The 25937-nt window shown below is 48.1% G+C and overlaps 4 protein-coding genes and 1 pseudogene across 4 annotated transcripts; 3 read left to right on the top strand and 2 right to left on the bottom strand.

Moving 5' to 3' along the window:
• Nucleotides 1-1453: 1453 nt before the first annotated feature.
• LOC125545194 (acidic endochitinase-like) lies at nt 1454-2869 on the top strand. The gene has a single exon (XM_048709074.1). It carries the CDS (start codon nt 1499-1501, stop codon nt 2426-2428), a length of 930 nt encoding a protein of 309 aa, XP_048565031.1. The 5' UTR covers nt 1454-1498; the 3' UTR covers nt 2429-2869.
• A 127-nt stretch (nt 2870-2996) lies between these two features.
• LOC125545193 (UPF0051 protein slr0074) lies at nt 2997-7688 on the bottom strand. Its single transcript, XM_048709073.1, has 2 exons — nt 6187-7688; nt 2997-3651 (listed from the first exon to the last, which is right to left on the bottom strand). Exons 1-2 carry the CDS (start codon nt 7600-7602, stop codon nt 3433-3435), a joined length of 1635 nt encoding a protein of 544 aa, XP_048565030.1. The 5' UTR covers nt 7603-7688; the 3' UTR covers nt 2997-3432.
• A 433-nt stretch (nt 7689-8121) lies between these two features.
• LOC125545190 (internal alternative NAD(P)H-ubiquinone oxidoreductase A1, mitochondrial-like) lies at nt 8122-11884 on the top strand. The gene is made up of 8 exons (XM_048709071.1): nt 8122-8610; nt 9425-9641; nt 10095-10255; nt 10339-10404; nt 10591-10754; nt 10846-10960; nt 11247-11426; nt 11514-11884. Exons 1-8 carry the CDS (start codon nt 8161-8163, stop codon nt 11664-11666), a joined length of 1506 nt encoding a protein of 501 aa, XP_048565028.1. The 5' UTR covers nt 8122-8160; the 3' UTR covers nt 11667-11884.
• Nucleotides 11885-12401: 517 nt separating this feature from the next.
• On the bottom strand, nt 12402-14719 carry LOC125545191. Its single transcript, XM_048709072.1, has one exon. The coding sequence runs from the start codon at nt 14398-14400 to the stop codon at nt 12697-12699; it is 1704 nt and encodes a 567-aa protein (XP_048565029.1). The 5' UTR covers nt 14401-14719; the 3' UTR covers nt 12402-12696.
• A 3660-nt stretch (nt 14720-18379) lies between these two features.
• Nucleotides 18380-19331, top strand: LOC125546995 (annotated as a pseudogene).
• The last annotated feature ends 6606 nt before the right edge of the window (nt 19332-25937 follow it).

Here is a 25937-nt window from a genome sequence, read left to right as displayed (position 1 = left end):
GTTTGGAGCGTCCGCGCGGATGCCCCGAGACTTGTAGAAGCTGACCACGATGTCGAAGTCGCGGCCTTGCCAAAAGTTCAGGCGACCTTCGGGATTCCATGGACCGGGTTGTGCCGGCCCAGGCGTGGCATAGCCGGTGCTCGTCACGTGCCAGCCGTGTGCTAGGCGACACGACGGCGGCACGGGGATGCCGTGCCGGTAGATATCCACGGTCTGCGGCCCGGTGAGGCTAGAGGGCCACAGACCGCCGGGCGCGGCGCCGCGTCCACCACCGCTGCCGCCGCCTCCACCGCCGCCTCCCGCCCGACGACTGCTCCCTGCGCCTCCACTGCCGCCCCCCCCAACCGAACCAACGCCGGCCGAAACATCCATGCCCACGAGGCATCACGCCGGAGAGAGTTGCGCCGCCGGAGATTGATCGGACAGCGCGGGGTGAGGGCGGTTTCTAAGAGGAGAGGCGGGGTCGGGGCGGTTTCTAAGAGGAGAGGCGGGGTCGGGGTGGTTAGACGCGTCGGGGGCGTTGGACGGGCGCGGCGAACGAGGCAAGGCAGGCGAGGCGGCAGCGGGGCAGGCGAGGCGGCAGCCGGCAGCGCGGCAGCGGGGCAGGCGAGGCGGCAGCCGGCAGCGGGGCAGGCGGGCAGCGCGGCAGCGCCTCAGCGGGGGAAGCGGCACGATAACAGCGCCGTGCATGCATGCACGCCCGCAGCGCAATGGAAGCGGCACGATAACAGCGCCATGCATGCTCGCCCGCGGCGTAATTGACGCTATGTCAATCCCGGAAAAAATAACCCGTTGTATTTGTATACGTATACGCCGCGGCCGGGCGGGCGGGCGGGTGGGCACTTTTAAAAAATATGCCCATCATGCCCCTCGTTACGAAGGGGTATCGAGCAATCTCGGCCCTCCTTGTGTTAGAGGGGGTCTACCGAAGCGGAAGTGTTCCTGGATTTATTTCAGAATTTTCGGCGATGTGCTTTCAGTGGGAGAAGACTTTTCCGTCGACGACGAGGCGCTTACGGTAACTTCGTAAATCTCAAGATGATATGTCGGCTCAGTCGCTCAAAGGTGCTTATAGGAATAGGGTGTGCATGTGTGCGTTCATAGGAATAAGTGTATGCGTGTGTATATGAGCGTTTGCATCTGTACTGTGTTAAAAAAAAACAGTTCGAGAGGCTTGAGATATGAACAAGTGAGTACAGGGTTTGAACGAGTATCTCAGACACGCAGTTAAAATTAGCAACGTGCCGTAGCAGATGGAGATGCATGAACTCCAAAAAAAAACAAGATCGGGGCCGAACTACGTGTTGAGAATGTTCAGGATCTTAAACAAACAAAGATATGGCTCCAGCGTTACCTCGAGGGCACGCCCCAGTTTCTGACGAGACCGGATCACCGGAGTAGTATAAATCAAGCAGGTAGCAGCAGCGTCCCATATCCAAAGCAAGAAGCAAGCCCCTCTGCCTTGTGAACGAAAGAGCTAGCTGCCTAGCTGCCAACAATGGCCGTCCCGGCTAAAGCCAGCAGCTCCTTCTCCATGGCCTGCCTCTTGGCCGCCATCTTCCTCCTCTCCTCGGCGCCACGGAGCCACGGCGGCAGCATCGCCATCTACTGGGGCCAGAACGGCAACGAGGGCACCCTGGCCGAGACCTGCAGCACCGGCAACTACGCCTTCGTCAACATCGCCTTCCTCTGCAGCTTCGGGTCGGCCCAGCAGACCCCGCAGCTCAACCTGGCGGGCCACTGCGACCCCTACTCCGACGCCTGCACCAACCTCACCGCCGACATCAACCTCTGCCAGTCCAAGGGCGTCAAGGTGATGCTCTCCATCGGCGGGGGCGCCGGCGGGTACACGCTCAACTCCGAGCAGGACGCGGCCGACCTGGCCAAGTACATCTGGGACAGCTTCCTCGGCGGGAGCTCGCCCAAGCGGCCGCTCGGCGCCGCCGTGCTGGACGGCGTCGACTTCGACATCGAGGGAGGGAACCCGGACTACTACGGCGCGCTGGCGGCGCACCTCAAGGCCTACGGCGGCAAGGGCAAGGGGGGCAGCAAGGAGGTGTACCTGTCGGCGGCGCCGCAGTGCCCGTTCCCGGACCAGTGGGTCGGCAAGGCGCTCGAGACGGGCCTCTTCGACTACGTGTGGGTGCAGTTCTACAACAACCCGCCGTGCCAGTACGTGCAGGGGGACACGGCCAACCTCATGGACTCGTGGAAGCAGTGGACGTCGGGGGTCCACGCCAAGTACATCTTCCTCGGGCTGCCGGCGGCTCCGGCGGCGGCGGGGAGCGGGTTCATACCGGCGGGGAGCCTGGAGTCGCAGGTGCTCCCGGCGCTCAAGGGCTCCAGCAAGTACGGAGGGGTGATGCTGTGGTCAAAGTTCTACGACGACCAGGACGGCTACAGCTCCGCCATCAAGAACGCCGTCTGATGATGATTTGATGATCGATCGCATTCCTGCACGATTCGGGTTATGGGCATCGACAGTGTGTGTATAGTTGTGGCGCATGTGTGGTCTGGCAATTGGCGTAGTTGATTTATCTGTGCACGCAGCGGGATTTATATCGAATAAAAGGATTATTTGTCACATCTACAGTGTTCTGCTCCTGGACTTACAGTCATTAAATCATACTCCCCCTCCCATAATATAAAATGGTTTTTTAAGCTAAAACAGCTTGCAAAAACATCTTACAAACAGCTTGGTCCCAGAGGTTGTAATTCAGAAGAACGCGCCAATCATTTTCAAATGATACAAGACGAGATCTGTGGCCGAGGCACTCTCAAATAGTAACACATGGATCAACGACATCAGATGTACACTTCCTGTCCAGGCCACTGGAATTCATGGACTTGTGGCGTCTTCGTCTCGTACAGGATGCTGCCCTGCGGCAGTTTATTCAATTGGCCAAGTCATATCCGGTTGCAAAAATGCGAATCAGTAAGCCAGGGATTAAATCACAGTTTATTATACAAAATTATCAATGCAGGAGCAAAAAAAAGATTATCAATGTTTAAAGCTTCCTTGCCTGGCGATGAACAAAATGAAGCTGGAATACATCATGTGTTCAGCACCCCAGAAGAGGTTGTTCCCATCAAAACATGGCAGAATCAAGTTTGCCCATACATACATTGATACATGATCCACAGTGAAATACATGAAGACGACAGTTTCTATTTCTTGTATTGGCATCCGAACATGAGCTCGTTCAGCAGAGGAACCAGAAACAAAAATGGACAACAAAAGAGAAGCGCCGCGGTTCTCTTCGTTGTCGTGGACGATTATACAAGCCATGAAACGTCATTTTATCATGTAACTTATTCTTCTCAGTCTCATACTGCTGCTGTACATGGTCACATGGACTTCCTTAGATAACCATCGTATGGTATTTCAGATAATTATCGGGTGATATTTCGCAGACTTGTTGAACCAAGAACTTAGCCAACTGATCCCTCCAGCTTCAGGTTCATAAGTGCATCCACCTCCTGGGCAAACTCGTAAGGAAGGTGTTCAAAGACAGCCCTACAGAACCCACCGATCATGGCTGCAACGGCCTTTTCATGATCTATCCCTCTTTGCTGAAAGTAGAATAGCTGATCCTCACCAATTTTGGATGTGCTTGCCTCATGCTCAACACGGCCACTAGTGCAACCCACCTGTTGCCACGAAAGTTGGGTCAAAATCATACTATAAATGAGGTTTTCTGATGAACTGTTATTAAAATGATGGTAACCAAAAAACTGGTATGACTACTTGTCAGAAAGAACTGTTGTTAGCATGTGGAGGTCATGTAAATATAGTATTGGATGCACACTTATGCAAGTGCAGTATGAGATACACATGCAGCTTAGGCCTGCGGAAGATAGGAGTTGTTGATCCCAATATTCGTGCAGCTTATGCAAGTGGTTGCATAAGTTAGAATAAGAATAAGCATGACAATGCGCATGTGCCCCTTGAGATTATAGGGACATCAGACGAAGCATCAAGATTGACCGGTAGACCTAATTGAGTAATTCAGCCAGCTATAGAAGTCTATTTAGCATGGATGTATATGTAAGATTCTGGAAGTGCACTAATAAAACTAATAAAAGATAATTCATATATTTGCTTGGTATATCTGTATATACCTAAAAAAAAGTTAGGTGTGAAGGAGAACATTATGAAATTCAGCACTGAACTTCCCATAATGCCTATTAAACTTGTTTTGATTAATGATTATATGGCTCATATGCCTTATCAGTCTAACCATAAAACTTCCATCAATGAGTTGCCAAGTTTCTCTCTCTCTCTAAGTCAATGCAAGAAATCCTACCCTATTATTTTCTTCCATCATTATCATGACAACTTCTGAGTGTGCTTTTAGTATGCAAATGACAGGAGTGTTTATAAGGTTGCACAGATCAATGCTATATCAAGATACTGATACCTTCTGAGTTCCAGTACATGTGGGAGTTCAATTCGGAATTAGGCAGAATACCATTAACATTTATCTTGCATGTCTAAAACTTAAATGGAGAGAAATTTAATTTTACGCTAGGAATTGTTATGGATCAGCCTGGGAAGGGTTTGAAGACCAGTGGCAACACGTGCCCTCAACTAGCCCTGCAGGGCATGATCCCTCTCGTGGTTACGAGAAAAGGCCCTTTATATAGAAGATATTGAACTATTGTATGAAGAATTTGATAAATTAAGAGTTCTACTAGAATGATCGATGATTCATTGCTTGACTACAGGAGACTAACTTGCGCACAAGTCGGAGCACAACTCAAACTCTTCACAGACCCATAACTCTATCAAAGTTAATTGGACTCTTCCTAGTCTAAAGACCCATCTAATCCAAATCCAACATGAATACTTCTCTTACTGTCTACCCTAAGCTTGCCCTATCCTGTGCCTTAATGGATATGCACACATGAGGCTGCTATCGCACACGCACACACAGGCTGAGTCCATGTTGCTGCTGCTGGCTTGTGACAGGCCGCTGCGGAAACCACCCCACATAACAAATGGTACCCTCAAACAACCAAATTACCAAAGCTCCTTAATTCCTATATCATGTCAGCGCATAGTTTTGCCTCAAATTGTATATATACTATATGTACCACAGAGGTCCCAACTCCCAACTCTATATGTACTTCGATACTTGTTAGCAACTAACCACAAATTAGTCACAGAGACAGAGCCTGCCCTATGCCAGCAATCAAACCTTGCGTACCAAACTAACCTAGGACAGAGAATAGGCCCTTTATATACGTATCAGATATTGAACTATATCTACATGAGCAATTCAATAAATTACTCCCTCCATTCCACAATGTAGTGCTTCCTCTATCCTCGTGCTTCAACTTTGACCGTAAATTTAACTAACAAGACCGATTGCGTCGGGAGCAAAAGTTATATCAGTGAATTCGTATTCAAAAGAAGTTTTTAATTATGTAACTTTTTCTCCCGCCGCAATCGGTCTCGTTCGTTAAATTTATGGTCAAAGTTCGACCTCGGAAAGCGCGGGCGCACTATATTTTGGAATGGAGGGAGTATGAGTTCCAACTGAAGTTCAATTATCTGTTGCTTGGTTGAAGAGTTACACAACTGCCCTTTATATAGGTGACTGACGCAACCACAAGCTAGAGCACAACTCAAACTCTTCACAGAACCATAACTCTATTTTCCTAATTTAATTGGATCTTCACAGAGTTATACAGCATGAATGCTTCTCTCAAGACTATCTCTAAGCATGCCATATCCTATGCATTAAAGGATGCGCAAACATGAGGCTGCTATTGCACACATAGGCTGAGTCCATGTTCTTGCTGTTGCCGGTTGTCACACGGCCACTGCACAAACGGCCCCATAACAAATGGTATCCTCAAAAAATGAAATTACCAAAGCTCCTTCATTCCAACATCATGTCAGCAAAGTTTTGCCTCAAATCTTATCTACTACGTGTGCAACTGAGGTCCAAAGTCTATGTGTGCTTCACCACTTAACAGTAACTAACCGCAAATTAGGCACAGAGACAGAGCATGAAAATCTTATCTACAACGTGTGCCACTGAGGTCCCAATTCTATGCGTGTTTCACCACTTAAGAGTAACTAACCACAAATTAGGCACAGAGACAGAGCATGACAGCAACTGAACCTTGCACGCCAAGCTATGATAATTAAACATGTAATTAAGAAGTGGAAAGTACCTGAATGGTGGGATAGGTGTTAGCAGCAGCGTTGTCCCCAATCAGCAATGAATCACACTGCGAAGAATTATAAGCATTCTCTGCACCTGAATTCATCTGGACCAACCCACGGTAGCAATTCCTTGACTTCCCTGCTGAGATGCCTTTGGATATAATCCGGCTGCGTGAATTCTTCCCCTTATGGATCATCTTCGTCCCTGTATCGGCCTGCTGGTAATCCTTGGTCAGCGCTACGGAGTAGAACTCTCCAACAGTGTCGTCCCCAACAAGCTCCACACTTGGGTACTTCCAGGTGATTGCTGACCCTGTCTCAACCTGTGTCCATGAGATTTTCGAGCCACGCCCCTTGCACCGCCCCCTCTTGGTCACAAAATTGTAAATGCCCCCTTTGCCCTCCTCATCGCCAGCATACCAATTCTGCACGGTGGAGTACTTAATCTCGGCCCCCTCTTCGCACACAAGCTCCACCACCGCGGCGTGGAGCTGGTTGGAGTCATATGCTGGAGCAGTACAACCTTCCAAATAGCTAACCGTGCTCCTCTCATCAGCCACAATCAGAGTCCTCTCAAACTGCCCGGTCTCCTTGTCATTGATTCTGAAGTAAGTAGATATCTCCATGGGGCAGACCGTGTCCTTGGGCACATAGCAGAAGGATCCGTCACTGAACACGGCTGAATTGAGCGCAGCATAGTAATTGTCACCAGGCGGCACAATACTCCCGATGTAGCGCTTGATGAGGTCCGGGTACTCACGGATGGCCTCGGAGATGGAGCAAAATATGACGCCCTTGGCCATGAGCGCCTCCCTGTGGGTGGTGGCGATGGAGGTGGAGTCGATGACGGCGTCGACGGCGACGTTGGAGAGGCGCTTCTGCTCGCCGAGAGGGATCCCGAGGCGGTCGAAGGTCTTGAGCAGCTCGGGGTCGACCTCGTCGAGGCTGTTGAGCTTGGGCTTGGTCTTGGGCGCGGAGTAGAAGCACAGGGACTGGAGGTCGACGGGCGAGTAGACGTTGTCGCTCCAGGTGGGCTCCGCCATGGTGAGGAAGCGGCGGTAGGCGGCGAGGCGGAAGTCGAGCATCCAGGCGGGCTCCGCCTTGAGCTCCGAGATGCGGCGGACGGTGGCCTCGGAGAGGCCCTTGGGGATGGAGAAGGACTCGAAGTCGGAGACGAAGCCGTACTTGTACTCCCGCTTGAGCAGGTTCTGCAGCGCCTCCGCCTCGTCCGCCGCCGGGGACGACGGCGACGGCGACGGCGACGGCTTCTGCGGGCCCGTCTGCACGGCCACCACCGAGAGGCGGCCGCGGCCGCGCGCGTCGACGCGCCGCCGGGGCCCGCCGGACGGGCGCCCCGCCCCGAGCCTGGCGGTGAGGGCAGACGGCCCGAAGAGGGACGTGGAGGCGGACGCGGAGGCGGCCATGGTCGGTCGCGGCCGGCGAGGCGGAGGCGGAGGCGAATTTGGGAGGGAGGGGATGAGCGGAGGGGAGACCGTGGGATGAGAGAGAAGCGAGGGGAGGGAGGGGAGTTGTTGACAGGGAGAGGCCGGAGCGGTGGCACGGGCGTATGGTCCGCGCGCGCCGCTGGGCCCGGTGCCGGTGGCTCGGGCGCGTGCCCACGGCGTTGGCGAACCAGGTCCAGGGAGGGCCGCGCTGGCGGGGCAGCGGTCGTGTGGCGGCCGAGCGGCGGAGCACGGCACCGGATGGGGTTCGCGACACGTGGCTTTCCTGGAGAAGCGCTAGAGAACACAGACTTTCCATCCTTCCATTTATCGGTTTTTTCCTGCCGCAGACGGGACGGAGCCACCGAGGATGGGCCCGGGCCGTCCAGATGCGATCCGACGTCACCCGGCCGCGGATCGAGCGGCGCGGAAGCCCGGCGGCTCGCCCGCCCGGGCCCGCGGGCCCAACGGCCCCCCGTTAACTCGCCTCACTCCTCGCACTCGCTCCCGTGGCGTTCGCATCTCGTGAGTCGTCTCGCCATGGCCGCGTCCTCGCTGCTCCGCTCGCTCTCCCGCGTCTCGCGCCGCGGCTGCGCGCCCGCGTTCTACGGCCGCGGCCCGCTCTCGCCGCTCTCCACCGCCGCGGCGGCTGCGGCGGCCGACGCGGGGGATGCTGCTGTGTTACCGAGGGCGCTCGCGGGGCTGGGGCCGACGGCCAAGGGGGAGAAGGCGCGGGTGGTGGTGCTCGGAACGGGGTGGGCGGGGTCGCGCCTCATGAAGGACCTCGACACCACCGGCTACGACGTCGTCTGCGTCTCCCCGCGCAACCACATGGTGTTCACGCCGCTGCTCGCCTCCACCTGCGTCGGCACGCTCGAGTTCCGCTCCGTCGCCGAGCCGCTCGCGCGCATCCAGCCCGCCGTCTCCAGCTCCCCGGGCTCCTACTTCCTCCTCGCCCGCTGCACCGCCGTCGACCCCGACGCCCACACGGTGAGCCCGGTTCCTGGGTTGGTTGGTGAGAGGCGCCGCGCGCGTTGATCCTGTCAAACGGGGGTCGCTTTTACAGATGTGGAATGTGTGTCCCCGAGATTCGTGGAAGGGGATGATACTGTGCGCGCAGTTGTGCTTGACCTTTTCTGATGTCCATAACCACGTCCGGTCTTTTTGGATATTGGATGGGGCAAAGGAAGAGGAATCTGCGCTTTACTCCCATTCAGCAGGAGCTGCATGTCTATTTGCCTATGGCGCTATGTAGCACGGTTCTCCATAGCTCTATGCTAATGGAATGAGAGAGACAGAAAACTTGTCACCAGCTCCCACTCATTTATGACTTTGTGGATATTTTCTAACTTTACCAGTACTAGCTTAGAATTCATTTCCCCTAGGCCAAAACTCTTGAACACGGTTACACGGGGAAATCAGCTGCAGAGAAAAAAAAAAGCAAACTTGTTTATATTCATTCATCACACGCCAGGTCTTCTGTTTCTTACATATTCACACAGTATGCACATGAGACTTCTATATCATTTGGCTTGTTCATGCAGTAGCATCAAGTAACTTTGCTTGCTCAGGAGCCTGTCTATTAGAAAATTCACTCCGCAACTTATTAGACAGTTCCTGCTGGCTTAGTGCCTAACACTGCTGGGCATCTCTATCACTATACAAGGGAATGGATCTTCACAATTTCGAACGCTAGACATTTGCTTATGAGGGATTTGGCATATTGCATGATTTTTTTACGAACAACATGAGCATTTCTCCCCACAGCTTTTACATACATTTGCTCAGACACGTTTGGTTTCAGATTGAGTGTGAGACAGTTACTGAAGGTGAGAAAGACACCTTGAAGCCGTGGAAATTCAAGGTTTCGTATGACAAGTTGGTCTTTGGATGTGGAGCTGAGGCATCGACTTTCGGTATACGTGGTGTTACTGAACATGCAACCTTTCTTCGGGAAGTTCATGACGCTCAAGAGATCCGCAGGAAGCTCCTTCTGAATCTGATGCTGTCTGATGTACCTGGTATGGTAACAGCTCAATATGTTTCTAATCACCCTTTGCTAGCACAAAGTCGTCAATTATTACTTTCCCACTTTGTTGTTCTCCATATAATGTTTTTTTTTACTTAAGTCAAGTGGATACAGTTGCATGTACTTTTTGTTCGATGAATTTTGGATAAATCTATGTCACCTCGCATATGCTTCATTTACCGTACTTTTTAATCGATGAATTTTGGGCAAATCAATTTTTTATGTCTCATATGCTTCATTTTCAGAATATAGCTTGTGTGCACAAACATGTACTCCCTCCGTCCGGAAATACTTGTCATCAAAATGAATAAAAGGGGATGTATCTAGATGTATTTTAGTTCTAGATACATCCTTTTTTGTCCATTTTGATGACAAGTATTTTCGGACGGAGGGAGTAATACCCATTTGATTATTGCTGATGGATCAATGCTATTTTGTTAAACAGGCATATCAGAGGGCGAAAAGCGCAGGCTATTGCACTGTGTTGTTGTTGGAGGTGGTCCAACAGGGGTTGAATTTAGCGGGGAACTTAGTGATTTCATCACCAGAGATGTGAAAGAACGTTACTCACATGTGAAAGATTATGTCCATGTGACCCTGATTGAGGTTTTTGTTGTTGATTTTTTTTATTCGTTCCCTACTCTTGTTGAATTTGGGACTTAACAGCTGGTATTCGGCTTTCATTTCAGGCAAATGAGATATTGTCATCATTCGATGTTCGCCTCAGGCAGTATGCTGTAAACCAACTAGTTAAGGTCAGTAATCTTTGTTCGGTATCTTTAGCCATCATCAACCAAGACTTGGGGACTAGTAGGTTTTCAAATAAGGCATTCAGATCGTCCCATGATATACATAGTTGGTAGTTGTAATAGCTGTGTATCATTCTCTCCCATATCATTTGGAATATGAATATAACCTGCCCTTGCATGGTCATCCACCAGTCAGGTGTTAGGCTTGTACGAGGAATCGTGAAGGATGTACAACCCGACAAATTAATCCTGGACAATGGAGAAGAGGTTCCTTATGGTTTGCTGGTATGGTCTACTGGGGTTGGTGCTTCATCATTCGTCAAGTCATTGCCATTTCCCAAGTCACACGGAGGAAGGTATAATTGATTGGTAGGACCTTATAATCTGTCGCCTGTTGGCTCATGTGCAAATCCCTAGGATTCTTAATAGGTTATGTACTGTTTGCAGGATCGGTGTAGATGAGTGGTTACGTGTTCCTTCTGTCCCAGATGTATTTGCTATTGGTGATTGCTGTGGATTCCTTGAAAGCACCGGCAAGGAAGTTCTCCCAGCCTTAGCTCAGGTAACTTCATGAACTATCTTGATGCAGTTCAATATTATGAAAGCATTTTGTCAAGTTACTGTCTCAGAAAAAAAAAGGGCTTTTGTATTGTTTCCTCTTTCCTGAAGTGCAATAGAACTGGGTGGAATAGAAACATGGCATAAAATAAAATTGAACAGATGGTTATACATCCCATCAAATTGCAGACACTTGGGTTGTTGGGCATGACATTAGACTATCTCTTTGCGATGCTGCATATCAGTCATGCATTCTACTGATTTTGTTCCCCACTTGTACTCCTGAACAGGTTGCCGAGCGGCAAGGCTTGTACCTCGCTCGCCTGCTCAACCGTGTGATGAAAGCTGGAGGAGGGCACGCAAATTCCCAGGTCGAAGTCGATCTAGGTCCAAAGTTTGTGTATAAGCATCTAGGGAGTATGGCAACCGTTGGAAGGTACAAAGCTCTGGTGGACCTGAGGCAAAGCAAGGTTGGTTGCTCTTCCCTTCTTTGTGAATCTTTGCAGTTCACTAGACGCTCAGGAGTCAAACTGAGCGTGTCTTTTCCCTATTCGCAGGACTCGAAGGGCATATCCATTGCAGGATTTGCAAGCTGGTTCATCTGGCGCTCAGCGTACCTGACTCGTGTTGTCAGCTGGAGAAATAGGCTCTATGTGGCTATCAACTGGCTGACCACGATGATATTCGGCCGTGACATAAGCCGTATCTAGGGTATCTATCTGAGTATCTGTAGATCTCTGGGCTCTGAACTGTATGAGTTCGATACAATATATAGGCCACGAACACTACAAGAAATATGGGTCTAGATCATCTTTTTTCCCCTCCTGCTCCTCTCTGTATCCCCTTCAGACACGTGAGTTCCAAATGCACAATTTTTGTTTTTGTAAATTATGAATAAATGAGATGCAATTTGATGATCTTCAAGTTACTTGGTGTGTGGACGATTGAATACTTATGCAACTGTAGTTTCTTTGCTCGGGAATGAGTGATCGGTCTCCAAGAACCTCACTATACACATTGTAAACGTCCGGCGAATAAATGCAAAACCAAGATAATGGAACATAATATCAGGAAGACTACACGAACCATCAAATGAAACAATGCCATAGTTGGGTGTTTCTTTAGAGGTTCCATTTCCAGTTCGTTGTTTTCTACTTGCAATAGTGTACCAAGTTTTAACTTGCTCTCATGAGAAAAAGAACTTCTATTTCATCATCTGCTAGCAAAAAACATTGCGAAAATGATGAGTTGGCTTGCCGCCAGAACTATCAGTGAATGAAATATATGCTTTTGAGAGTAACTTATGTTGGAGTATAAATGAGCATAAAAGATCAGGCTTGGCTTCTCAAGCAACAAAGGCAATATTTCCATCCATTTTCTGGGTATTTCATATACCATCATATATAACCTCTCAGTTTGATACTTTGATGACCAGAGTTTCTATGAATTATAAGCAGTCCATAGAAATCTCATTGCTCTGAATGCACATTTTGGCATCCAATCAACAGGGAAAATTTCATCCCACAACAACCCTCGACATTTGGCTTGACCAACAGTTTGACAGACTAAAGAGGTACAACAGGCCCCAGGGGGACTAAACAGAACCATTCTAGTAAAAAAATGGAAAGGGAAAGAACATTGTTACACTACAACACAGCGGATACCATCCAAAGAAACGAAATGGAATAACTGGAATCAGCAACATTATCAAGTTCAAAGAAACTCCGCGACCGAGAAGGTCTACATCCTCCGCCTCTTGTTGCGCTGTGGGGGAGCACCATCCACATCTAAAGAAGCCAACGCACTGCTCCTCCCCCTCCTCCTCAGGGTTCTCGAAGAACCTGCGTTACTAGGCTCTCCCGCCGTCTCAGAAACACCTGCATCCCCCTGTATCACTGCAATGGTGCTCGAGTTTGATGCTTGGTCTGTAGAAGGCGCTGCACCAACATGGGTTCCGTCGACGGTTGCCTCGGGATTCAAAGGGTTCGACGATGAAGCAGATCCTCCGTATTGGCCAGGTGTAGCTAACCTTCTAAGGTATGAAGCAGATGCTCCGTGTTGGCCAGGTGTAGCTATCCTTCTAAGGTCACTCATGGCAGTTGCCAATCTTTCTGTATTTGCAATGCCAATAAGAGTAAGCCGTTGCAACAAATCAAATCCTTCTGGTAAAACCGGGCTTGAACCATCTCTAGGTGCATCTGGCGCACTATTTCCAGGCAGACCACTATCAGGGGCAACAAAAGCACCATCAGGAGAGTTATCTACCTCGCTCAACAACCGTCTTGCTCTCATCCTTGTGGTCAATCTACTTAGGCGGCCAGTGTGTGGAGCAATGTCACCTGTTTCATGCACAGCTGGTTCAGACGGGCCTTCGAATCTACTCACACTACTCATGATTTGTTGATCAAGAAGGCGCCTCCACGATGACAGTATCCCATGTGCGTCACCAAGCCTTCTTGACATTGGACGTAAGTGCTGGAACTGCTGCCGGAAACTTTCAAGACGATTCCCATGTGGCCTTGGTGGGATTGTAAGACCTGGCTGCTTGCCTTCATCCACAGCCTTCTCTGCATCTGAACAAGAATTCCCTCTACCATAGATAGGAGTGATATTCGCCTCCGTCACCTCGCCCTTGCAGACTGGGCATTCCTTGTGGTTGGAGTAAACATTAAGCCATTGGTATAAGCAGGGCCAGCAGAAGAGATGGCCACAAGAAGTGACCACCGGCTCTCCGGCCATCTCAAAGCATATGTTGCACTCAAATGTGGCGACACTCTTGCCCCGCTCCTCCGACTCCTCCGAGGCACCTACTTCCACTCCATTGCCGGTTACCTTATCATCTCCAACGACATCAATTGTCGGCTCATGATGTGGCACCGGCACTGCTGCATCATGATGCCCCAAGGGTTGAGCCTCGGAGCTGAGCGGTGGAAGGTCCGATCTAAACCGCCCGGTGGGCCTAGAGCGGAGCCACCGGCTTCCTGTCTGCTCAAGCAGCTGCCTGTACCTTGTTGCAGCGTCGGGGAGAAAGGAGGAGGAGGCCGTCGATGAAGACGGGCGGTCCTCCCAGAGGAACTCGCTGGCTCGCACCAGCGATGGCGGGGGGTGGAAGCCGAAGCCGATGTCGTCCGGGAGCTCATGGATGACCGGCGGCAGAGGCGGCGCGTACGGCAGGTGCGCGTCCTCGGGGTGGTACGAGGAGTACACCTCCGGTGGCGGGGGAGACAGGTCGGCGCGAGACGGGGAGTAGGGGGCATGCGGGGGCTCCGGAGGCGGAGGGGCGTCGACGGAGGCGGCGGAGGAGGAGGGCGAGGAGGGCATCGGGGTGCTGAGCGCGAGGTCGGAGCCGAGGTCGGAGCGGCGGGACCGCGGGGCGCGGGGGAGGCCGAGGTACAGGTTCAGATCCATCCTCCTGCTACTTCCCGCAGCCTCATCGGCGTCCATCCGCCGGCGAGGCCCCGCCCCAGCTTCCTCCGGGTAACACCAGGTCGCCTCCTCCCCGCCTTAGCATGGCAGGGCGGCGCGCGAGGCAAACCCTATGTCGGGGAGGTGGCGCGGCGCGGGGGGGCGGCTCGTCATGGATGGGATGGACTTGCCGTGGCGCCCCCTCTCCGGCGCTATTCCAGAGGATTGGCTGGCGAGGGCGGCGGCGGCGGCGGCGGTGGAAGGGCGCGGCCTCGCCCGAGGTGGAGGGGTCCGGCTGGGCGGAGGCGCGGGTGGGGGTGGGGATGGGGAGGCGCCGAGGAGGGGGAGAGGGAAAAGGTAGCAGCAAAGCGGTGCGGGGAAGAATTGCCTTTCTATTGCCGTCTAGTATTGCCTACCGCGCAAGAACGGCATGCTGCGTCACGTTAACAGCTGGTCGCTAACCGCTTAACCGTAGACCTTTCATCCACAGCTGTTTTTTCACCAATTTACCTCGAGTGGAAACTATAGCCATCTAGCCAGGCTTGCAAACACACTCCATGGCGTAGCCGGGCACGAAGAGGAAGAAGAAAGGAAAATATAATAAAGAAGAAAAGGAGAGTGGAAAAGGAAGGCCGCGACGGAGCACGAGGAGAAGGCGGTTGTCGAGGGAGGAAGGGCGTGGAAAGGCCGGTAGATGGTGAGAGATGGGAGGCATCGGAGAAGAAGAGGGGGGGAAGAAGAACGGCGAGGGGTGGTCAAGAGAGTGTTTTGGCACTTTTGCGTATTCTTGTCAAGTTGTCGTTTTGTGGCATCTTATTACATATTTTTCATACATGTCAGTTGTATGAGCCGTGTTTGTGTCACTGTATATGTATCATTCTTGGCCAGGTTATGATAATAAATAAACTTGTAATGTCAAGGTGCAATAATAGTAGTAGATATGTAAATAAATCTGACAAACAAAAAAGGGTGTCTTATTTAGTATGAGTAATTTTATGACATAACAAAGCTAGAACTCTACTTTTGAGCTGATCTGAGGGATGTTGCATTGATGCATTCCTTTTAACCACACGCGTAGTCTTTAACACCTTATGAACGCATGTATTTTCTCTCTTGCATGCACACTTGCCCAAATATTATATGTTCCGAATTCTCTTTATCTTTGCAAACATGCCTTCTTCCCGTTTCATACTTTCTATGCTTTAGTTTAAAAAATATTTTCTCTATGCTTCTAAATCCTATACGACTACCCCTATGTGCTTGGTCCCCTATCGTTTTTTCGAGCATGGACATATGCCGTCATCCACACTATTTTGTACCACACTTTTGGCCAACTCCCTAAAACCATACCACTATGCAGACCACGTATGAAGGTAGAAACTATTCGGCTTTCAGAACTAAAAATCCTCGTTCAAAATTTTGCGAGAGTTTCCTTGGGATATTGAGTAGAAAAATGTAGGTGTATCGCTTTAAAATTGTGTTTCATTGAGCTCAATCGCTTGTGGAAGACATGACGGCGCACTCCGATGATGTTCCATAGGATATAGCTAGTGGCGACAACGGCAGTGAGCAGTGGTTGTGGAAGGATGCGGTCTTGCCAGGGCTGGGGGCTGGGAGGAGGTGCATGCGGGATGAGGAGAAGCCAAGGAGGATGAGAGAAAAAATGAGGTGGCAAAGCAGCGTGGAAGAAAAAAATATTGCGCCTATCATAGGAGAACATCTTGCCTATCACCATGTTTAACATTTTGTGAGTGTTCTGACCTATGTGTCCCAATTATTAGGTCCAGCTGGGATGCCACATCTGCGGGTTTTTTCCTGATGGTTTTTCTGCACGCCGAACCGCACCGCCTAACTTCTTCCGGCTGACCAGGCTCAATATGATCGCACCAGAGCAGCTTGCCAGCGTCCGATGGCCAAGTCACCCATGTCGGGGACACACCACACTGGCCTCCATTATTCACGACACACATCGCTCGCATTCCAATCGTTAGGCGGGGTAGGACAACGTAGATGACGAGTGGCAGGCAAGACTTCAAGGCGTGGCCGTTGGCGATCGTCGAAGCGAGCGGCAGCTAGTACGGCAATCTTCTCCCTTTGACCGCATCCTCTATTTCTCACCCTTGGTGGTTAGCTTCTTTGTGGCTAAATTTTCTCTCAGACTGGGATGCATATTAGATGGGCTTAGGATACTTGTTTCCAGTTCAAAGAAGTATTGTGATGAGATGATTATACTTGATCAGCGTGGCATGTTTCCATTGAATAAATTATATAGGAGAAAATGTTACTGATATAATCTGAAATCATGTATGTTTTTCTTTAATATTATCATATACGACCTTAAGTGTGCATGATTCAGTGGATAAGATTAAAAGTGGTGTAAATATACTATTTTACTAACTCTGATGCATGCGCCTCCATCAAGTCTGGCCGATCGAAAGAAGCTAGGTGATGTGATTTGACGTGCAAAAAAACCATCAGGAAAAAACGGCCGATGTGGCATGCCAGCTGGAACCGACAATCGAGACTCATCGACGGATAGAGCGCTAAAAAAATTTAAACAGGGTAAATTGTGACAACACTTTTGCTATATGGGGTAAAACGGATGAAATCCCGTTAAATGGGGTAATTAGTGTCAAAATATAGGGTAAAAACAAGAATTCACTCTTAAAAAATAGTATTACGAAAGCAATGGCAAACTGAATCTTGGCTTGCAAAATTAATGAAGCAGTGAATTTCAAAAAATATGCGAGTTAGACGCACAAATTTCAATCTTAATCTTGACACCAATTTTAGAAGATTACAACAGTTTTGACACATTATGTTGGAAAATTAAATTTTTGTGTTTGGCCCCACATGTCAGCCTCACATATGAGCAAGGTTATTTTGAGGATGACAGGTAGTACCAGATAACTTTTTTGTAGTTATCTGAAATTGACATCAAAAGTTGTAGTTTTTCTGATAGGAGATCACAAATAGTTGTTGTTTTCTGAAATTTTGTTGTGTGTATTGGATGGAGATGGAACTTGCAGGTGGGCCTCTGTAGTGCTACAGAATCGCTAGGTGCACACCTTGAGGATGCACATCAGAATGTTCTGGGAATAGAAAAGAAGAACTCAAATAATATACTAGGGGTAACCAAACCATTTTATAAAATGAGGTCATTATATCATCTATTTGTTCATTTCGCATCCATCTACCCAAGCAGAAAATGAAGCCGCCCTGTCCATCATTCATCCCTCATACGAAACAAAAAATGGCTCATGTCACCCCTTCATTAAAAGAGCAACAAAGGCCGACATATTCTCGAAAACAGGGATGATCATGTCCTGTTCCACTTTGACCCCAAAACAAATGCACCCAACATGACATTTCCAACTATTTTGATTTTCTCCTTATATGAGTACTACTAGTAGTAGTAGACAACACTAAAGATATGTGGGGATATAAAGAATTCTGGGTCCCACAATAAAGATATGCACAATGAAGGAACGGTGAAGGCTGTGTGACACATGGCTCTTACACAGCTCTCTGCAAGGGTTACTTTCTTGATCGTTTCTCCTCAAGCACATCATAATATAGCTATATGGTGGGATCGGTGGCAGCAGTGAGTAAATAACGACCAAGATTGATGGCCAATTTGATAAAAGTCCCAGCTTATAAATATAGCACTTCGCTACCCAGAATGGTGTGCTTGTTCATCTCTTCATAACTATTCCACTAAATCCACAAACGCCGATGTCACCACCACCACCACAAAAGCAGTAGCAACATCGTCGTAGGTAGGAATGGGAAAGTTAGTTTCACAACCGGATCTAGGTTTGGACGCAAACCGCTCTTCGTCTTGCCACTTACCGGTCAGGTGTCAGGCACAGACATGTCCGTGACTAAGGGATCTAACCTTGTCATCAACGACGGAACTATGTGTGCTCCAGGGGGCCGGTGCCCCCCCCAAACAATGATGTTTTGAGAGAGTTGCCTAGCTCTGCCACTACTGGTCATCATCACTGCTAATATCAGGATGAGAGCCACGATTGACCTTCTATAGAGGAACCATAACATATTCAAGAAGATTGTGCTCGAACTGCCACGATAGTCCCCAGATGCCGTTCTTTTGATAGTGACCAACCTGGTTGATGTGATGAGTGGCATTGCTTGGAAGCTTTCTGGGTTTCCAGTCCACCATGTCATCGGCTCGGGCACCAACATTGACTCATCAAGACTTGCGCTTCCTGTTCGCCAAGGAGCTCGACATGAACACTCGAGATGTTCAGGTTCGTTGGTCACAATCCTCCTCATCTCTTCCCAAGCCGCATTTTCTTTGAATGTACATTTCCCAAGCCAGAGTACATTTCAAGATTGTACACTAGGTACGTCTAGTTATACAAGATTGTATACAAATAGATGTTATAAATCACTAAACTATTAATATGTTTTGTTAGAATATATATATGATAGGGGAACATGGGGACAACATGGTGGCCATCTGGTCGAGCGTTATTGTGGTCGGCATGCCCTCACACAAGGCTCTGCCTGGAAGCTTTTCTGGCAATGACGAGCTCGAGGTCATTCGACTCACCGTCATCAATAATGCCTACAAGCTGATCTCTCTCAAGGGATACACCTCGTGGATCATTGGGTACTTTGTCAACAACCTTTCCGAGTCCATCCTTCACGACCAGATGAGAGTCCATCCAGTATTTGTTCTACCATGGTCGATCTGGATCCGTCAAAGAAAGCCAAAGCTATCATAGACGAAGTGCACATGCAAATTTCTCCGTATCATGATACCAGGTGACCATGATGTATTTGTTAGCCTTCTAGCTCGACCCGGACGAGGCAGAGTTCATGGAGTGTTGGAGATGCAGTTGACTGAGGAGGAGACCAACAAGCTCAGGGCCTCCATCATGACACTATGGGGGTGGTGCGGTGCCCTCTGCTTCTTCGAGGTCCGCGACGAGGCGGCGGAGTGAAGGCCGGTAATGGAGGTGTCCGAATAATACCAATGATTGATTGTGTATGTTTCATTAATACTATTGGTCATACTTTAGTTCGTATTGGATCCCTAAGATTATGTTTGTGTTTGTTAAGCAATAACTTCATTGCAATGGGAAAATCCTCCTCAATAAAGAGTATGATTTTCTTGACACTATAAGGAGTATGGTTTTCAGCCTAACTAGATGTGTTGCGCATAATAACTTTACCACGTGGAGTGGAGGCCGGGCTGGCAATGGTGTGCACGTGTCTCCTCTACTAGCCGTGACAAGATGATTGGTGTATGTCGATTGAATAGTTGTGGCATGAAGGAAATATGCCCTAGAGGCAATAAGAAAGTTATTATTTATTTTCTTATATCATGATAAATGTTTATTATTCATGCTAGAATTGTATTAACCGGAAACATAATACATGTGTGAATACATAGACAAACAAAGTGTCACTAGTATGCCTCTACTTGACTAGCTCATTAATCAAAGATGGTTATGTTTCCTAACCATGAACAAAGAGTTGTTATTTGATTAATGGGATCACATCATTAGGTGAATGATCTGATTGACTTGACCCATTTCCATTAGCTTAGCACCCGATCGTTTAGTATGTTGCTATTGCTTTCTTCATGACTTATACATGTTCCTATGACTATGAGATTATGCAACTCCCGTTTGCCGGAGGAACACTTTGTGTGCAACCAAACGTCACAACGTAAATGGGTGATTATAAAGGTGCTCTACAGGTGTCTCCAAAGGTACATGCTGGGTTGGCGTACTTCGAGATTAGGATTTGTCACTCCGATTGTCGGAGAGGTATCTCTGGGCCCTCTCGGTAATGCACATCACATAAGCCTTGCAAGCATTACAACTAATAAAGTTAGTTGTGAGATGATGCATTACGGAACGAGTAAAGAGACTTGCCGGTAACGAGATTGAACTAGGTATTGGATACCGACGATCGAATCTCGGGCAAGTAACATACCGATGACAAAGGGAACAACGTATGTTGTTATGCGGTCTGACCGATAAAGATATTCGTAGAATATGTAGGAGCCAATATGGGCATCCAGGTCCCGCTATTGGTTATTGACCGGAGATTTGTCTCAGTCATGTCTACATTGTTCTCGAACCATAGGGTCCGCACGCTTAACGTTATGATGACAGTTATTATGAGTTTATGCATTTTGATGTACCAAACTTAGTTCGGAGTCCCGGATGTGATCACGGACATGACGAGGAGTCTCAAAATGGTCGAGACATAAAGATTGATATATTGTACGACTATATTCGGACACCGGAAGGGTTCCGGGGAAGTTTCGGATAAAACTGGAGCACTGGGGGGTTACCGGAACCCCCCGGGGGGTTAACGGGCCTTATGGGCCTAATGTGGAGAAGAGGAAGGGGCTGCCAGGGCAGGCCGCGCGCCTCCTCTCCCCCTAGTCCGAATTGGACAAGGAGGGAGGGGCGGCGCCCCCCCTTTCCTTCTCTCTCTCCACCTCTCCTAGTTGGACAAGGAACGGGAGGGGAGTCCTACTCCCGGTAGGAGTAGGACTCCTCCTGCGCGCCTCCTCTAGGCCGGCCGCACCCCCCCTTGGATCCTTTATATACGGAGGCAGGAGGGCACCCTAGAACATACAAGTTGATCTTCGTGATCGTTCCTTAGCCGTGTGCGGTGCCCCCTTCCACCATATTCCACCTCGGTCATATCATAGTAGTGCTTAGGCGAAGCCCTGCGTCGGTAGAACATCATCATCGTCACCACGCCGTTGTGCTGACGAAACTCATCCCCGAAGCTTTGCTGGATCGGAGCCCGGGGAGCATCATCGAGCTGTACGTGTGCCAAGAACTCGGAGGTGCCGGAGTAACGGTGCTTGGATCGGTCGGATCGGAAGACGTACGACTACTTCCTCTACGTTGCGTCAACGCTTCCGTTGCGGTCTACAAGGGTACGTAGACAACACTCTCCCCTCTCGTTGCTATGCATCATCATGATCTTGCGTGTGCGTAGGAAATTTTTTGAAATTACTACGAAACCCAACAGTGGCATCCGAGCCTGGTTTTATATGTTGATGTTATATGCACGAGTAGAACACAAGTGAGTTGTGGGCGATATAAGTCATACTGCTTACCAGCATGTCATACTTTGGTTCGGCGGTACTGTTGGACGAAGCGGCCCGGACCGACATTACGCATACGCTTACGCGAGACCGGTTCTCCCGACGTGCTTTGCACATAGGTGGCTTGCGGGTGACAGTTTCTCCAACTTTAGTTGAATCCAGTGTGGCTACGCCCGGTCCTTGCGAAGGTTAAAACAGCACCAACTTGACAAACTATCATTGTGGTTTTGATGCGTAGGTAAGATTGGTTCTTGCTTAAGCCCGTAGCAGCCACGTAAAAACTTGCAACAACAAAGTAGAGGATGTCTAACTTGTTTTTGCAGGGCATGTTGTGATGTGATATGGTCAAGACATGATGCTAAATTTTATTGTATGAGATGATCATGTTTTGTAACCGAGTTATCGGCAACTGGCAGGAGCCATATGGTTGTCGCTTTATTGTATGCAATGCAATCACGCTGTAATGCTTTACTTTATCACTAAACGGTAGCGATAGTCGTGGAAGCACAAGCTCGGCGAGACGACAACGATACTACGATGGATATCAAGGTGTCGTGCCGGTGACGATGGTGATCACGACGGTGCTTCGGAGATGGAGATCACAAGCACAAGATGATGATGTCCATATCATATCACTTATATTGATTGCATGTGATGTTTATCTTTTATGCATCTTATCTTGCTTTGGTTGACGGTAGCATTATAAGATGATCTCTCACTAAATTATCAAGTAGTGTTCTCCCTGAGTATGCACCGTTGCGAAAGTTCTTCGTGCTGAGACACCACGTGATGATCGGGTGTGATAGACTCTACGTTCAAATACAACGGGTGCAAAACAGTTGCACACGCGGAATACTCAGGTTAAACTTGACGAGCCAAGCATATACAGATATGGCCTCGGAACACGGAGACCGAAAGGTCGAGCGTGAATCATATAGTAGATATGATCAACATAAAGATGTTCACCAATGAAACTACTCCATCTCACGTGATGATCGGACATGGTTTAGTTGATTTGGATTACGTAATCACTTAGAGGATTAGAGGGATGTCTATCTAAGTGGGAGTTCTTTAAGTAAATTAACTGAACTTAAATTTATCATGAAACTTAGTACCTGATTAGTATCTTGCTTGTTTATGTTTGATTGTAGATAGATGGCTCGTGCTGTTGTTCCGTTAAATTTTAATGCGTTCCTTGAGAAAGCAAAGTTGAAAGATGATGGTAGCAATTACACGGACTGGGTCCGTAACTTGAGGATTATCCTCATTGCTGCACAGAAGAATTACGTCCTGGAAGCACCGCTGGGTGCCAGGCCTGCTGCAGGAGCAACGCCGGATGTTATGAACGTCTGGCAGAGCAAAGCTGATGACTACTCAATAGTTCAGTGTGCCATGCTTTACGGCTTAGAATCGGGACTTCAACGACGTTTTGAACGTCATGGAGCATATGAGATGTTCCATGAGTTGAAGTTAATATTTCAAGCAAATGCCCGGATTGAGAGATACGAAGTCTCCAATAAGTTCTATAGCTGCAAGATGGAGGAGAACAGTTCTGTCAGTGAGCATATACTCAAAATGTCTGGGTATAATAATCACTTGATTCAGTTGGGAGTTAATCTTCCAGATGACTGCGTCATTGATAGAATTCTCCAATCACTACCACCAAGCTACAAGAGCTTTGTGATGAACTATAATATGCAAGGGATGAATAAGACTATTCCCGAGCTCTTCGCGATGCTGAAAGCTGCGGAGGTAGAAATCAAGAAGGAGCATCAAGTGTTGATGGTCAACAAGACCACTAGTTTCAAGAAAAAGGGCAAAGGGAAGAAGAAGGGGAACTTCAAAAAGAACGGCAAGCAAGTTGCTACTCAAGAGAAGAAACCCAAACCTGGACCTAAACCTGAAACTGAGTGCTTCTATTGCAAGCAGACTGGTCATTGGAAGCGGAACTGCCCCAAGTATTTGGCGGATAAGAAGGATGGCAAGGTGAACAAAGGTATATGTGATGTACATGTTATTGATGTGTACCTTACTAATGCTCGCAGTAGCACCTGGGTATTTGATACTGGTTCTGTTGCTAATATTTGCAACTCGAAACAGGGACTACGGATTAAGCAAAGATTGGCTAAGGACGAGGTGACGATGCGCGTGGGAAACTGTTCCAAAGTCGATGTGATCGCAGTCGGCACGCTACCTCTACATCTACCTTCGGGATTAATATTAGACCTGAATAATTGTTATTTGGTGCCAGCGTTAAGCATGAACATTATATCTGGACCTTGTTTGATGCAAGATGGTTATTCATTTAAATCAGAGAATAATGGTTGTTCTATTTATATGAGTAATATCTTTTATGGTCATGCACCCTTGAAGAGTGGTCTATTCTTGTTAAATCTCGATAGTAGTAACACACATATTCATAATGTTGAAGCCAAAAGATGCAGAGTTGATAATGATGGTGCAACTTATTTGTGGCACTGCCGTTTGGGTCATATCGGTGTAAAGCACATGAAGAAACTCCATACTGATGGACTTTTAGAACCACTTGATTACGAATCACTTGGTACTTGCGAACCGTGCCTCATGGGCAAGATGACTAAAACGCCGTTCTCCGGTACTATGGAGAGAGCAACAGATTTGTTGGAAATCATACATACAGATGTATGTGGTCCGATGAATATTGAGGCTCGTGGCGGATATCGTTATTTTATCACCTTCACAGATGATTTAAGCAGATATGGGTATATCTACTTAATGAAACATAAGTCTGAAACATTTGAAAAGTTCAAAGAATTTCAGAGTGAAGTTGAAAATCATCGTAACAAGAAAATAAAGTTTCTACGATCTGATCGTGGAGGAGAATATTTGAGTTACGAGTTTGGTGTACATTTGAAAAATTGTGGAATAGTTTCGCAACTCACGCCAGCCGGAACACCACAGCGTAATGGTGTGTCCGAACGTCGTAATCGTACTTTATTAGATATGGTGCGATCTATGATGTCTCTTACAGATTTACCGCTATCGTTTTGGGGTTATGCTTTAGAGACGGCCGCATTCACGTTAAATAGGGCACCATCAAAATCCGTTGAGACGACGCCTTATGAACTATGGTTTGGCAAGAAACCAAAGTTGTCGTTTCTTAAAGTTTGGGGCTGCGATGCTTATGTGAAAAAGCTTCAACCTGATAAGCTCGAACCCAAATCGGAGAAATGTGTCTTCATAGGATATCCAAAGGAGACTATTGGATACACCTTCTATCACAGATCCGAAGGCAAGACTTTGGTTGCTAAATTCGGAAACTTTCTGGAGAAGGAGTTTCTCTCGAAAGAAGTGAGTGGGAGGAAAGTAGAACTTGACGAGGTAACTGTACCTGCTCCCTTATTGGAAAGTGGTACATCACAGAAAACTGTTTCAGTGACACCTACACCAGTTAGTGAGGAAGCTAATGATGATGATCATGAAACTTTAGATCAAGATACTACTGAACCTCGTAGATCAACCAGAGTAAGATCCGCACCAGAGTGGTACGGTAATCCTATTCTGGAGTCATGCTACTAGATCATGATGAACCTACGAACTATGAAGAAGCGATGGTGAGCCCAGATTCCGCAAAATGGCTTGAAGCCATGAAATCTGAGATGGGATCCATGTATGAGAACAAAGTATGGACTTTGGTTGACTTGCCCGCTGATCGGCAAGCAATTGAGAATAAATGGATCTTCAAGAAGAAGACTGACGCTGACGGTAATATTACTGTCTACAAAGCTCGACTTGTCGCAAAAGGTTTTCGGCAAGTTCAAGGGATTGACTACGATGAGACCTTCTCACCCGTAGCGATGCTTAAGTCTCTCCATATCATGTTAGCAATTGCCGCATTTTATGATTATGAAATTTGGCAGATGGATGTCAAAACTGCATTCCTGAATGGATTTCTGGAAGAAGAGTTGTATATGAATGCAACCAGAAGGTTTTGTCGATCCAAAGGGAGCTAACAAAGTGTGCAAGCTCCAGCGATCCATTTATGGACTGGTGCAAGCCTCTCGGAGTTGGAATAAACGCTTTGATAGTGTGATCAAAGCATTTGGTTTTATACAGACTTTTGGAGAAGCCTGTATTTACAAGAAAGTGAGTGGGAGCTCTGTAGCATTTCTGATATTATATGTGGATGACATATTACTAATTGGAAATGATATAGAATTTCTGGATAGCATAAAGGATACTTGAATAAGAGTTTTTCAATGAAAGACCTCGGTGAAGCTGCTTACATATTAGGGCATTAAGATCTATAGAGATAGATCAAGACGCTTAATTGGACTTTCACAAAGCACATACCTTGACAAAGTTTTGAAGAAGTTCAAAATGGATCAAGCAAAGAAAGGGTTCTTGCCTGTGTTATAAGGTGTGAAGTTGAGTAAGACTCAATGCCCGACCACTGCAGAAGATAGAGAGAAAATGAAAGATGTTCCCTATG

This window comes from Triticum urartu, chromosome 3, assembly GCF_003073215.2.
Source record: "Triticum urartu cultivar G1812 chromosome 3, Tu2.1, whole genome shotgun sequence".
In the NCBI taxonomy this organism is placed as follows: domain Eukaryota; kingdom Viridiplantae; phylum Streptophyta; class Magnoliopsida; order Poales; family Poaceae; genus Triticum; species Triticum urartu.
The sequence above is the reverse complement of the archived record's forward strand: the minus strand, read 5'-3'. Positions and strand labels throughout refer to the sequence as shown.

Excerpts from the sequence above, each read along its gene's own strand:
- LOC125545194 (XM_048709074.1), top strand. The coding sequence starts at position 1,499 with ATGGCCGTCCCGGCTAAAGCCAGCAGCTCCTTCTCCATGGCCTGCCTC.
- LOC125545193 (XM_048709073.1), bottom strand. The coding sequence starts at position 7,602 with ATGGCCGCCTCCGCGTCCGCCTCCACGTCCCTCTTCGGGCCGTCTGCC. Across the intron at positions 3,652-6,186 it reads ACACCTATCCCACCATTCAG|GTGGGTTGCACTAGTGGCCG; the intron begins GTACTTTCCACT and ends TCGTGGCAACAG.
- LOC125545190 (XM_048709071.1), top strand. The coding sequence starts at position 8,161 with ATGGCCGCGTCCTCGCTGCTCCGCTCGCTCTCCCGCGTCTCGCGCCGC. Across the intron at positions 8,611-9,424 it reads TCGACCCCGACGCCCACACG|ATTGAGTGTGAGACAGTTAC; the intron begins GTGAGCCCGGTT and ends GTTTGGTTTCAG. Across the intron at positions 11,427-11,513 it reads TGGACCTGAGGCAAAGCAAG|GACTCGAAGGGCATATCCAT; the intron begins GTTGGTTGCTCT and ends CCCTATTCGCAG.
- LOC125545191 (XM_048709072.1), bottom strand. The coding sequence starts at position 14,400 with ATGGACGCCGATGAGGCTGCGGGAAGTAGCAGGAGGATGGATCTGAAC.